The 14,184-nt window shown below is 39.6% G+C and overlaps 1 protein-coding gene across 2 annotated transcripts in view; it reads right to left on the minus strand.

Annotated features, from left to right (window-relative positions):
- Nucleotides 1-14,184, minus strand: part of PEX1 (peroxisomal biogenesis factor 1) — a 145,399-nt gene that overhangs the window by 36,168 nt on the left and 95,047 nt on the right. For both annotated transcript variants that reach the window (XM_053714039.1, XM_053714038.1), the window contains exons 16-21: nucleotides 4,408-4,542; nucleotides 4,062-4,126; nucleotides 3,568-3,710; nucleotides 3,344-3,447; nucleotides 2,914-3,090; nucleotides 2,268-2,501 (exon numbers count right to left, since the gene is read on the minus strand). In XM_053714039.1, coding sequence (XP_053570014.1) covers nucleotides 2,268-2,501; nucleotides 2,914-3,090; nucleotides 3,344-3,447; nucleotides 3,568-3,710; nucleotides 4,062-4,126; nucleotides 4,408-4,542 — 858 coding nt within the window. The remainder of the gene's footprint in view (nucleotides 1-2,267; nucleotides 2,502-2,913; nucleotides 3,091-3,343; nucleotides 3,448-3,567; nucleotides 3,711-4,061; nucleotides 4,127-4,407; nucleotides 4,543-14,184) is intronic.

A 14,184-nucleotide genomic window follows, 5' to 3' on the forward strand; every position in this document is an offset into this window, starting at 1 on the left:
GGTATGCTGGAAGGAATGATATAGCTTTGTGAATCTGTTGCAGTACGTAGATGGGTTCTGTATATTTCTACACTGTCATTACAATTTAACATGCAAATACAATATATGCCTTTGCATGTAAGAGCGACCTGACAACATTTTGGACTTCTGTGGCATAAGTGGCAAATTGCTTACATTGCACAAAGCTGTCCATGAAACTATAGTACAATATTTTTAAAAAGAATGATAAAAAACAAAAAACTGAAGCCATCAGAGTATACATTAATTTAAAACTTTTGTAATCAAGAACGTAAACATCCAGAGTTGCTTCGATTAACTAAATTAGTCTCATTTGGTTCCGTGCATAAGGGGTATAGTATCTCTTATAAGGTGTAACTATGGATACATTACAGCTGGTTTTGGATTATTAGACATTATTGATCACTAAACCTATTTACAACGACTCAGCATCAGAACTTATCTGAAAAGCTTGCCAATTGTCCCAATGGTCTCAGAGAGAGAGAGAGGACTCTTAAGGCACTCAGGGGAAATAAATGAATTGTAGGTGTTCCACAAAATATTCACTGAAGTGCACATAAAATACTTTTTGAAACCAAAATAGATGTTTGGAATTTTTTGCTGCACATATAATTAAGGACGGGGAGAGAAGGAATGAAAACAAAAGCAACAAAAGCGAGAGAAGAGAGGTAAAATACTCACTTAGTTGTGATTGTCCAGTACAACATAAGAATAGTGCCTTGCCCTACAAATTGAACTTAAAATAATGTTTTACATTGAGGTGTTCAAGTATTCCGATATGTAATTTATCAAATTACTAAAACACATTCTTAAAAGTCAAATATAAAAAGGGCAATGGGGGAAGATAATCATACATGTTAATTTAAGGGGTTGAGGCGGAAGAAATTGATAGAGTCCATGGCTCAAGGGGCACTTTCTATCACTTACATAAATAGACATAAATAAACACATGTATTACAGTAACATTGGATATAAGTAAAGCTACTGTTATTTAAGTGTGTAATTATCTGTTTTCAGTTACAGCTATGAACTGAATGAATACAACAAAATATGCATAGTGATGTTAAACTAGATTGTGCCACAGGTCAGTATGATTAGGAATACGACACAAAGACAATGGGTCTGACACCATTGACATGAAAGATAATCCTTGAACTTAGGTTCCCTAACAAGAAATGATCCTCAAAAGGGACAGAAAACGCCAACATTTTCTTTCATGATTTGGATAGAACATACAATTTTAAACAACTTTCCAATTTACTTCCATTATCAAATTTGCTTTGTTCTATTGTTATCCTTTGCTGAAGGAACAGCATTGCACTACTGGCAGCAAGATGAACACATCTAGTCAGCCAATCACAAAAGACAAATGTGTGCAGGCATCAATTGGCAGCAGCTCCCACTAGTGTAGAATATGTGCGTATTATTTTTCAACAAGGGATACCAAAAGAACAAAGCACATTTGAAAATAGAAGTGAATTTAAAAAAGTGTCTTAAAATTACATGCTCTATCAAAATCATGCAAGTTTAATTTTGACTTTCCTATCCCTTTAAAGAGTAAAGCAGTTCTGCTATCGAGCAGTATACAACTTGCAATTTACAAATAAATAAAATAAAATTATAAAGGTTTCACTCCTCGACTTCACGTTTAAAGGGACAGTAAAGTCAAAATTAAACTTTCATGATTCAGATAGGGCATGCAATTTTAAACAACTTTCCAATTTACTTTTATCATCAAATTTGCTTTGTTCCCTTGGTGGTATTTTTGAAAAGCTAAACCTAGCTAGGCTCAAACTGATATCTAAACAGTTGAAAACCGCCTCCTAGCTCAGAGAATTTTGAAAGTTTTTCACAGACAGTGCTAGTTCACATGTGTCATATAGATAACATTGTGCTCACTCCCGTAAAGTTATTTAGGAGTCTTCACTGATTGGTTAAACTGCAATGTCTGTCAAAGGCACTTAGATAAGGAGGCTGTCTGCAGAGGCTTAGATACAAGGTAATTACAGAGGTAAAAAGTATATTGATATAACTGTGTTGGTTATGCAAAAACGGGGAATGGGTAATAAAGGGATGATCTATCTTTTTAAATAAGAAAAATTTTGGTGTAGACTGTCCCTTTAATGATGACCTAAGAGCAAACCATAGGATTATGGATAGTTCCAAATCATGGAAGTCTTTAAATTCAATGACATATAGATTAGTAGAATCAAACTAAAAAAAAAAACAGAAGACACTAGTGAAGTTACCAGATCTGATGGGCTGCTCCCATTCCCCAAGTCTGATTCATATGAACTTCCAAAGTAAAGGCGCCACATGCTTGACTTTAAGTCTTCTGGAGGAAGCTCTATCATATCCAGTAAAGCAAGTGACTGGTCAACAACAATGCTTGAGTCTCCACCTGAATCTTCTGATACAGTGCTAGGGTTCAGAAATATGATTGATGAAGAGCTCATGTCACTGTCAGATCCAGAACCATTATCCTGAAACAGGAAGAAAGATGGATTTACAATGACTAGTATTCATATTTGCACAATACAAAAAAAACGACAAAATATCTTATCTATACCTATATATCTTAATATTATTTTGGTATTAAACCAACATTTCACAAAGAACAGTAAAACATAATAAAAACATATGAAATTATAGCTTGTTATGAGCAGTGACTATGCAGCAGAAATACCATTATTTTCATTGGCAGTTACAATATGGAGTCAGTTAAATCTTTCAGTTATGATCTACTTGACATATGGGACACAGATGTAGAAATTCCACATTGGTGCAGCAATCAAGTAATTTATATAGTTTGACTAGATTATCAGGACCTGTGGAAAATAATCTGTAATAATGTACTAGAGTAGGCAATTACAAAACAAACTTGAATGCTCATACGTGTGGTAGGCTTGCTGCTAACTTAGCATGGATGGCTTCCAGCTGAGCATTGTAGAGCAAAGCTTTAAGATCCGCTCCAGTGAAGTGTTCTGTCATTGTAGCTATTTGCTGAAAATTCACATCAACATCTAATAACATCTGTTGACTGAGACCTTTCAAAATCTCCAACCGAGACATCTGTTTAAAAGCAGATAGGAAGATAGGAGTTAAAAGTTATGTTAAAATGTTATCATTCTACATTAAATTGCCAAAGACAAGATTTGGGACAAATATATGAATTTCATGAGCAAATATCAAGTTGACAGATTACAAATATTGGGTTTCATCCCTTGGTTGGTAAAGAGGATAGCAACATATTGCAGACTTATTGGCAGCCAAGAGGTTACCTAATTTCTTTCTCAAACCAATTTATTGCTTGCTGCATGCTCACCTGTTCTGGGGGAGGACAATATAGACACTCATCCAATCGACCAGGTCTAAGTAAGGCTGGGTCAATCAAATCTGGACGACTGGTGGCTGCTACAACATAGACCCCTAGAAACAATAAAGACATATGTAACTCCAGTGTTTTAACTAATGGCTAAATGTCACACAAAAAACAAAGTTCACAGTGGCCATTATACACAGTAAATACAGCAGTGATAGAACTATTACCCTGTAGACCTTCCACTCCATCCAGTTGCGTCAGCATCTGGTTGACCACTCTGTCAGTCACACCTGTGTTATCATGACCTCGTCTAGGTGCTAAGGAATCAAACTCATCAAAGAAAATAATGCACGGCTTAGCAGCTTGTGCTCTGGAATAAAATGACCAAAAATCAATTCAACAATATATAGAAGTGCAAGACTATTTTTTCCCTTTTTAATAACTAATCACAATCTTAACAACAGTTTGTTTTATTTACAAGATCTTTTTTATCAATACTAGATTGATAGTCTAACAAAAACAATTAAAGTCAAGATAAGTCATTTTGTAAAGTTTTAAAAATATTGTTACTTTGTAATAAATGTTTCACAAGTCTAATAAATGGTTGAATGCTCCGATAAGCTACAATTCACATGAATATTTAATGAACCATGTGAACATCAATTATAAAGATGAACAAATATAAGACTTTAATAAAAAAACAAGAAGGTAACAAAATTACCTTGAAAAGACATCTCGCACTGCTTGTTCACTGGCACCAATATATTTACTGAGCAGCTCTGGACCCTGGTAAAATAAAATTTATAGTAGGACAACTAATCACTTAGATTCAAAGAATCAGGAAATAAGCTAGATGCACTTTCTCTTCATTGTGAGAAACGTAATGTCCTATGTTGTGCCCTGTGTATTCACAACAGTATTGAAAGATATCATGCACCATGTTTAATAGACTTCAGATGATAAAGCAGGATTGGTTGTGGTTTAGTACGAATGGAGAGAAATCTTTGACCATGCAGAATGTAGGCTTAAGAGACTTTTGTTGCAACAGGTTGTGTTTGTCTACTTACCTTAATGCTAATAAAGTTCATTCCACTTTCACGGGCAATGACACCAGCCAACAAAGTCTTCCCTGTTCCCGGTGCCCCATATAGAAGAACTCCAGATCTGTGGCGTATAGGTAGGTTTGCAAATAGTTCTGGATACTGTTAAATGCATACACAAACACAACTTAATAGAGATGTCATACAAAAAAAATTATAATAATGCAGTAGATTGGTAATTAATGCCCAAAAAAAACCCAAACAAACAAAAAAACTTGATCTCAGAATTTTAATCTGTGATTTGCAACATTTTCTCTATACAAGATTAGTTTAAGCATCTTACATTCATTTTTTTAAGCATAGCCTACAATTCCACAATTCCTTTATTTTTATAACCATTCTAGACATATAGTAAGAAATATTGAGTTTTTGCTACAACTGTAATGTAAGAGGCATGCCCCTTTTGTGTGGATGCCATTGGTTGGATTAATAAATAGATGCATTTAAAAAGGCAACCATGTTCTGTGACCCTGTGTTAGGAAGTGAGCCATCACTACTCTAGATATTTGGCATGTGCATTAGTTCGCTATTAGGCATTCGTTTCACAAGCAAATGCCAAATATGGCCATAGGCAGCAGCATCTGGCTATTTGGGATGCCGTCTTTATAAGTGTACAACATACAAATATATGTGTGCAAATCCAGGTAATTGAGTGTTGCACATTAGCACTAATAAATTGGGTGCCAAAAAAAGCTGAATGCCACTGCCCGCAGTCAAATTCTGCATTAGTTTGTGAAATTAATCCTGAATAATAAACAAAAGCACATTCTTACTAGATAGCATGTGGTCAATGTGAAAATTGCTAATTCTCAACTCATTATACATCAGATGTAGGGCCTGATAATCTAAAGCTTTCCACTCAGATGAGATGATATAAAATGATCCTCCAGCACTGTGAGATCCCTAATGAAATTCTAAAAGGGAAGATTTTGCTACACTTCTCCAAGAGTATTTCTGTAAGTGAAGGAGAGACAAGCCCAGTGCAATATAGAATTGCGTGACATGAGAGTTCCGCTGCATTTTACACTTTGTGCATTGTATTTTATATTACTTTTTATTTTGTAAGAAAAGTTAATATGAAGTGTAAAGTTTAAATGTATTTTATTTTGTATACAGCAGTGTGTTTAGGGTTGTAATTTTACAAATTCGGATTATGCTTTTACAGTTTTTTGTGTATCATTAACAAAGGGTCATACCTCGTATATTTCTGTGTATTTTTTTTACAAATTATATTGCACTTTGTATTTCTTTTATTTAAAATAAAACTGAAACACTGACAAATTTAGTTTCCCAGAGAGTTTCATTATTTTCTTTAGGCCGATAAGCAAAGATTCTCTAATTTGGAGAGAAATTATAGTTCAGACTTCACAGAGACTAAACTCACTGAATTCTATAAGAAAAAGTGCAGAAGCTGGAAGTCCGAGAGAGATGAGAGATGTCTTCCATAGAAAGTAATTAGGCTGTCTGGAATACAGAATTTCCCAAGGGAGAGAGGTAAATGGGTAAACACCTGGGGCTGATAGAAAGTCTTATTTTGCAATAAATACAAATGAAACTGTAATGTTTTTACTACAATTTAACTTGATTTTGCCTATAGTTTAGTATATATATTACTTTTCTGTCAGTTAAGTGTATTGTAAATTTCACCTGCATACAGCTGGTGAGATAATTCAGTGGGACCAGCTTGTTTAACATGCTTACAGCATTTCACTAGAATTGTGAGAGAGCTTCAGACATACCCTGGGAACTCCCCTGTCCCTCCCACTTTCTGAAAAGTCTAAAATGACCAAAACCGTCTTACTTAGCAAGTTAATTCCGAAATGGATACATTATCGGTTTTTGATCATTATTAACAACTTAATATACCCTTACCATTTACAAAAACATAATTTATGTAAGAACTTAACTGATAAATTCATTTATTTCATGGTGGCGAGAGTCCATGATTTGTTGCACATGGGATATACATTCCTACCAGGAGGAGGCAAAGTTTCCAAACCTCAAAGCCTATAAATACCCCACCCACCACACTTATATCTCAGGTTATCATATAGCCAAGAAGTGAGGTGTAAAAAAGGAGTAAGAAAAAGCCATAAAAAAGAAACAGGAAAAAGATGTGCTCTGTTAAAAACAACCCATAATAGGGAGAGGACCTCATGGACTCTCGCCAACATGAAATAAATGAATGTATCAGGTAAGTTCTTACATAAATTATGGTTTCTTTCATATAGGTGGCGAGAGCCCACGATTTTTACACATGGGATATAATACCCAAGATGTGGAAGTCCACGAGTAACAAAAATAAAGGGAGGGATAAAATCTAAACAGCTTTTTTTTGCTGAGAAATTAAATCCAAAATTAAAATCTTCTAATAACTAAAAACTCAAAAAATGTATAAGCAATAGAATCAAAGAGTGACCACTGACCGAAGAACCTTTCTACCAAAAGCTGCTTCTGAAGAGGCAAAAACATAAAAATGGTAAAATTTAGTAAAAGTATGCAAAGAAGACCAAGTGGCTGCTTTGCAGATTTGATCAACTGAAGCCTCGTTCTTGAAAGCCCAAGATGTGGCAACTGATCACTTTGAGGCGGAGACTGACACGCTTCCAAATAAGCTTTGTGAATCAGAAGTTTTAACCAAGAGGCTAAGGAAATAGTAGAAGCTTTCTGACCCTTTTGTAAACCAGAAAAAATAACAAATAAACAAAGTCTTTCTGAAATCTTTAGGGACATCAACATAATATTTTAAAGCTCTAACAACATCTAAAGAGTGTAAAGTCTTTTCAGCATAATTCCTAGGATTAGGACACAAAGAGGGAACAACAATGTCCCTGTTAATGTTGTTATAATTAACAACCTTTGTCAAAAATTTTAAAGTAGTCCACAAAACTGCTTTACATTGATGAAAAATCAAATAAGGAGACTCACAAGAGAGGGCAGATAATTCAGAAAGAAATACCTTAAAGAAACAAGACTTTCCAAGAAAACAGAATTTATGCTTACCTGATAAATTACTTTCTCCAACGGTGTGTCCGGTCCACGGCGTCATCCTTACTTGTAGGATATTCTCTTCCCCAACAGGAAATGGCAAAGAGCCCAGCAAAGCTGGTCAAATGATCCCTCCTAGGCTCCGCCTACCCCAGTCATTCGACCGACGTACAGGAGGAAATATGCATAGGAGAAACCATATGATACCGTGGTGACTGTAGTTAGAGAAAATAATTCATCAGACCTGATTAAAAAAACCAGGGCGGGCCGTGGGCCGGACACACCGTTGGAGAAAGTAATTTATCAGGTAAGCATAAATTCTGTTTTCTCCAACATAGGTGTGTCCGGTCCACGGCGTCATCCTTACTTGTGGGAACCAATACCAAAGCTTTAGGACACGGATGAAGGGAGGGAGCAAATCAGGTCACCTAAATGGAAGGCACCACGGCTTGCAAAACCTTTCTCCCAAAAATAGCCTCCGAAGAAGCAAAAGTATCAAATTTGTAAAATTTGGCAAAAGTGTGCAGTGAAGACCAAGTCGCTGCCTTACATATCTGGTCAACAGAAGCCTCGTTCTTGAAGGCCCATGTGGAAGCCACAGCCCTAGTGGAGTGAGCTGTGATTCTTTCAGGAGGCTGCCGTCCGGCAGTCTCATAAGCCAATCGGATAATGCTTTTAAGCCAAAAAGAAAGAGAGGTAGAAGTTGCTTTTTGACCTCTCCTTTTACCAGAATAAACAACAAACAAAGAAGATGTTTGTCTGAAATCTTTAGTAGCCTCTAAATAGAATTTTAGAGCACGGACTACGTCCAAATTGTGTAACAAACGTTCCTTCTTAGAAACTGGATTCGGACACAAAGAAGGTACAACTATCTCCTGGTTAATATTTTTGTTGGAAACAACTTTCGGAAGAAAACCAGGCTTAGTACGCAAAACCACCTTATCTGCATGGAACACCAGATAGGGCGGAGAACACTGCAGAGCAGATAACTCTGAAACTCTTCTAGCAGAAGAAATTGCAACCAAAAACAAAACTTTCCAAGATAATAACTTAATATCTATGGAATGTAAGGGTTCAAACGGAACCCCTTGAAGAACTGAAAGAACTAGATTTAGACTCCAGGGAGGAGTCAAAGGTCTGTAAACAGGCTTGATTCTAACCAGAGCCTGAACAAATGCTTGAACATCTGGCACGGCTGCCAGCTGTTTGTGAAGTAAAACAGATAAAGCAGAGATCTGTCCCTTCAGAGAACTTGCAGATAATCCTTTCTCCAAACCTTCTTGTAGAAAGGATAGAATCTTAGGAATTTTTATCTTGTTCCATGGGAATCCTTTAGATTCACACCAACAGATATATTTTTTCCATATTTTATGGTAAATTTTTCTAGTTACAGGCTTTCTAGCCTGAATCATAGTATCTATTACAGAATCTGAAAACCCACGCTTTGATAAAATCAAGCGTTCAATCTCCAAGCCGTCAGTTGGAGGGAGACCAGATTCGGATGTTCGAATGGACCTTGAACAAGAAGGTCCTGTCTCAAAGGTAGCTTCCATGGTGGAGCCGATGACATATTCACCAGGTCTGCATACCAAGTCCTGCGTGGCCATGCAGGAGCTATCAAGATCACCGAAGCTAGGTTGAAGGTCCAAGGTGCTACTAGTGCATCTACTAGAGTCGCCTTGGGATCCCTGGATCTGGACCCGTAGCAAGGAACCTTGAAGTTCTGACGAGACGCCATCAGATCCATGTCTGGAATGCCCCATAATTGAGTTATTTGGGCAAAGATTTCCGGATGGAGTTCCCACTCCCCCGGATGGAATGTCTGACGACTCAGAAAATCCGCTTCCCAATTTTCCACTCCTGGGATGTGGATTGCAGACAAGTGGCAGGAGTGATTCTCCGCCCATTGAATTATCTTGGTCACTTCCTCCATCGCCAGGGAACTCCTTGTTCCCCCCTGATGGTTGATATATGCAACAGTCGTCATGTTGTCTGATTGAAACCTTATGAATTTGGCCTTTGCTAGTTGAGGCCAAGCTTTGAGAGCATTGAATATCGCTCTCAGTTCCAGAATGTTTATCGGGAGAAGAGATTCTTCCCGAGACCATAGACCCTGAGCTTTCAGGGGTTCCCAGACCGCGCCCCAGCCCACCAGACTGGCGTCGGTCGTGACAATGACCCACTCTGGTCTGCGGAAGCTCATTCCCTGTGACAGGTTGTCCAGGATCAGCCACCAACGGAGTGAATCTCCGGTCTTTTGATCTACTTGAATCGTCGGAGACAAGTCTGTATAATCCCCATTCCACTGTCTGAGCATGCACAGTTGTAATGGTCTTAGATGAATTCGTGCAAAAGGAACTATGTCCATTGCTGCAACCATCAATCCTATTACTTCCATGCACTGCGCTATGGAAGGACGAAGAACAGAATGAAGTACTTGACAAGAGCTTAGAATTTTTGATTTTCTGACCTCTGTCAGAAAAATCCTCATTTCTAAGGAATCTATTATTGTTCCCAAGAAGGGAACTCTTGTTGACGGGGACAGAGAACTTTTTTTTTTTTGTTCACTTTCCATCCGTGAGATCTGAGAAAGGCTAGGACGATGTCCGTATGAGCCTTTGCTTTTGACAGAGACGACGCTTGAATCAGGATGTCGTCCAAGTAAGGTACTACTGCAATGCCCCTTGGTCTTAGAACCGCTAGAAGGGACCCTAGTACCTTTGTGAAAATTCTCGGAGCAGTGGCTAATCCGAATGGAAGAACCACAAACTGGTAATGCTTGTCCAGAAAAGCGAACCTTAGGAACTGATGATGTTCCTTGTTGATAGGAATATGTAGGTACGCATCCTTTAAATCCACCGTGGTCATAAATTGACCTTCCTGGATGGTGGGAAGGATCGTTCGAATGGTTTCCATTTTGAACGATGGAACCCTGAGAAATTTGTTTAGGATCTTGAGATCTAAAATTGGTCTGAATGTTCCCTCTTTTTTGGGAACTATGAACAGGTTGGAGTAAAACCCCATCCCTTGTTCTCTTATTGGAACTGGATGAATTACTCCCATATTTAACAGGTCTTCTACACAATGTAAGAATGCCTGTCTTTTTATTTGGTTTGAAGATCATTGAGACCTGTGGAACCTTCCCCTTGGGGGTAGTTCCTTGAATTCCAGGAGATAACCTTGAGAAACTATTTAAACACCAAAAAACTCTTAACCATCTCCGTGGAGATGTTGCCTGTGCAACGGCAAAGAGAATGACTGGGGTAGGCGGAGCCTAGGAGGGATCATGTGACCAGCTTTGCTGGGCTCTTTGCCATTTCCTGTTGGGGAAGAGAATATCCCACAAGTAAGGATGACGCCGTGGACCGGACACACCTATGTTGGAGAAAGTAGTTTAATATCGAAAGAATGTATAGGCTCAAATGGAGGAGCGTGCAAAGACTGCAAAACTAGATTGAGACTCCATGGAGGAGAATGTCTGGAAGATGAGCAATCTTTCTGTGAAACATTACAGAAAGAGCAGAAATCTGGCAGATAAGTCCTTATCTAAACCATCTTGAATAAACTGAAGAATTCTAGGAATTCTAAATGTATGCCAAGAAAAATTATGAGTGGAACACCAGGAAAACAGAATTTATGTTTACCTGATAAATTTCTTTCTCCAACGGTGTGTCCGGTCCACGGCGTCATCCTTACTTGTGGGATATTCTCTTCCCCAACAGGAAATGGCAAAGAGCCCAGCAAAGCTGGTCACATGATCCCTCCTAGGCTCCGCCTACCCCAGTCATTCGACCGACGTTAAGGAGGAATATTAGCATAGGAGAAACCATATGGTACCGTGGTGACTGTAGTTAAAGAAAATAAATTATCAGACCTGATTAAAAAAACCAGGGCGGGCCGTGGACCGGACACACCGTTGGAGAAAGAAATTTATCAGGTAAACATAAATTCTGTTTTCTCCAACATAGGTGTGTCCGGTCCACGGCGTCATCCTTACTTGTGGGAACCAATACCAAAGCTTTAGGACACGGATGAAGGGAGGGAGCAAATCAGGTCACCTAAATGGAAGGCACCACGGCTTGCAAAACCTTTCTCCCAAAAATAGCCTCAGAAGAAGCAAAAGTATCAAACTTGTAAAATTTGGTAAAAGTGTGCAGTGAAGACCAAGTCGCTGCCCTACATATCTGATCAACAGAAGCCTCGTTCTTGAAGGCCCATGTGGAAGCCACAGCCCTAGTGGAATGAGCTGTGATTCTTTCGGGAGGCTGCCGTCCGGCAGTCTCGTAAGCCAATCTGATGATGCTTTTAATCCAAAAAGAGAGAGAGGTAGAAGTTGCTTTTTGACCTCTCCTTTTACCTGAATAAACAACAAACAAGGAAGATGTTTGTCTAAAATCCTTTGTAGCATCTAAATAGAATTTTAGAGCGCGAACAACATCCAAATTGTGCAACAAACGTTCCTTCTTTGAAACTGGTTTCGGACACAGAGAAGGCACGATAATCTCCTGGTTAATGTTTTTGTTAGAAACAACTTTCGGAAGAAAACCAGGTTTAGTACGTAAAACCACCTTATCTGCATGGAACACCAGATAAGGAGGGGAACACTGCAGAGCAGATAATTCTGAAACTCTTCTAGCAGAAGAAATTGCAACTAAAAACAAAACTTTCCAAGATAATAACTTAATATCAACGGAATGTAAGGGTTCAAACGGAACCCCCTGAAGAACTGAAAGAACTAAATTGAGACTCCAAGGAGGAGTCAAAGGTTTGTAAACAGGCTTAATTCTAACCAAAGCCTGAACAAAGGCTTGAACATCTGGCACAGCTGCCAGCTTTTTGTGAAGTAACACCGACAAGGCAGAAATCTGTCCCTTCAGGGAACTTGCCGATAATCCTTTTTCCAATCCTTCTTGAAGGAAGGATAGAATCCTAGGAATCTTAACCTTGTCCCAAGGGAATCCTTTAGATTCACACCAACAGATATATTTTTTCCAAATTTTGTGGTAAATCTTTCTAGTTACAGGCTTTCTGGCCTGAACAAGAGTATCGATAACAGAATCTGAGAAACCTCGCTTCGATAAAATCAAGCGTTCAATCTCCAGGCAGTCAGCTGGAGTGAAACCAGATTCGGATGTTCGAACGGACCCTGAACAAGAAGGTCTCGTCTCAAAGGTAGCTTCCAAGGTGGAGCCGATGACATATTCACCAGATCTGCATACCAAGTCCTGCGTGGCCACGCAGGAGCTATCAAGATCACCGACGCCCTCTCCTGATTGATCCTGGCTACCAGCCTGGGAATGAGAGGAAACGGCGGAAACACATAAGATAGTTTGAAGGTCCAAGGTGCTACTAGTGCATCCACTAGAGCCGCCTTGGGATCCCTGGATCTGGACCCGTAACAGGGAACTTTGAAGTTCTGACGAGAGGCCATTAGATCCATGTCTGGAATGCCCCACAGCTGAGTGACTAGGGCAAAGATTTCCGGATGGAGTTCCCACTCCCCCGGATGCAATGTCTGACGACTCAGAAAATCCGCTTCCCAATTTTCCACTCCCGGGATGTGGATAGCAGACAGGTGGCAGGAGTGAGACTCCGCCCATAGAATAATCTTGGTCACTTCCTCCATCGCTAGGGAACTCCTTGTTCCCCCCTGATGGTTGATGTACGCAACAGTCGTCATGTTGTCTGATTGAAACCGTATGAACTTGGTCCTCGCTAGCTGAGGCCAAGCCTTGAGAGCATTGAATATCGCTCTCAGTTCCAGAATATTTATCGGTAGAAGAGATTCTTCCCGAGACCAAAGACCCTGAGCTTTCAGGGATCCCCAGACCGCGCCCCAGCCCGTCAGACTGGCGTCGGTCGTGACAATGACCCACTCTGGTCTGCGGAATGTCATCCCTTGTGACAGGTTGTCCAGGGACAGCCACCAACGGAGTGAGTCTCTGGTCCTCTGATTTACTTGTATCTTTGGAGACAAGTCTGTATAGTCCCCATTCCACTGACTGAGCATGCACAGTTGTAATGGTCTTAGATGAATGCGCGCAAAAGGAACTATGTCCATTGCCGCTACCATCAACCCGATCACTTCCATGCACTGAGCTACGGAAGGAAGAGGAACGGAATGAAGTATCCGACAAGAGTCCAGAAGCTTTGTTATTCTGGCCTCTGTTAGAAAAATCCTCATTTCTGAGGAGTCTATAATTGTTCCCAAGAAGGGAACCCTTGTTGACGGGGATAGAGAACTCTTTTCCACGTTCACTTTCCAGCCGTGAGATCTGAGAAAGGCCAGGACGATGTCCGTGTGAGCCTTTGCTCGAGGGAGGGACGACGCTTGAATCAGAATGTCGTCCAGGTAGGGTACTACTGCAATGCCCCTTGGTCTTAGCACCGCTAGAAGGGACCCTAGTACCTTTGTGAAAATCCTTGGAGCAGTGGCTAATCCGAAAGGAAGCGCCACGAACTGGTAATGTTTGTCCAGGAATGCAAACCTTAGGAACCGATGATGTTCCTTGTGGATAGGAATATGTAGATACGCATCCTTTAAATCCACCGTGGTCATGAATTGACCTTCCTGGATGGAAGGAAGGATAGTTCGAATGGTTTCCATCTTGAACGATGGGACCTTGAGAAATTTGTTTAAGATCTTGAGATCTAGGATTGGTCTGAACGTTCCCTCTTTTTTGGGAACTATGAACAGATTGGAGTAGAACCCCATCCCTTGTTCTCTTAATGGAACAGGATGAATCACTCCCATTT

This window comes from Bombina bombina, chromosome 5, assembly GCF_027579735.1.
Source record: "Bombina bombina isolate aBomBom1 chromosome 5, aBomBom1.pri, whole genome shotgun sequence".
Lineage (NCBI taxonomy): Eukaryota > Metazoa > Chordata > Amphibia > Anura > Bombinatoridae > Bombina > Bombina bombina.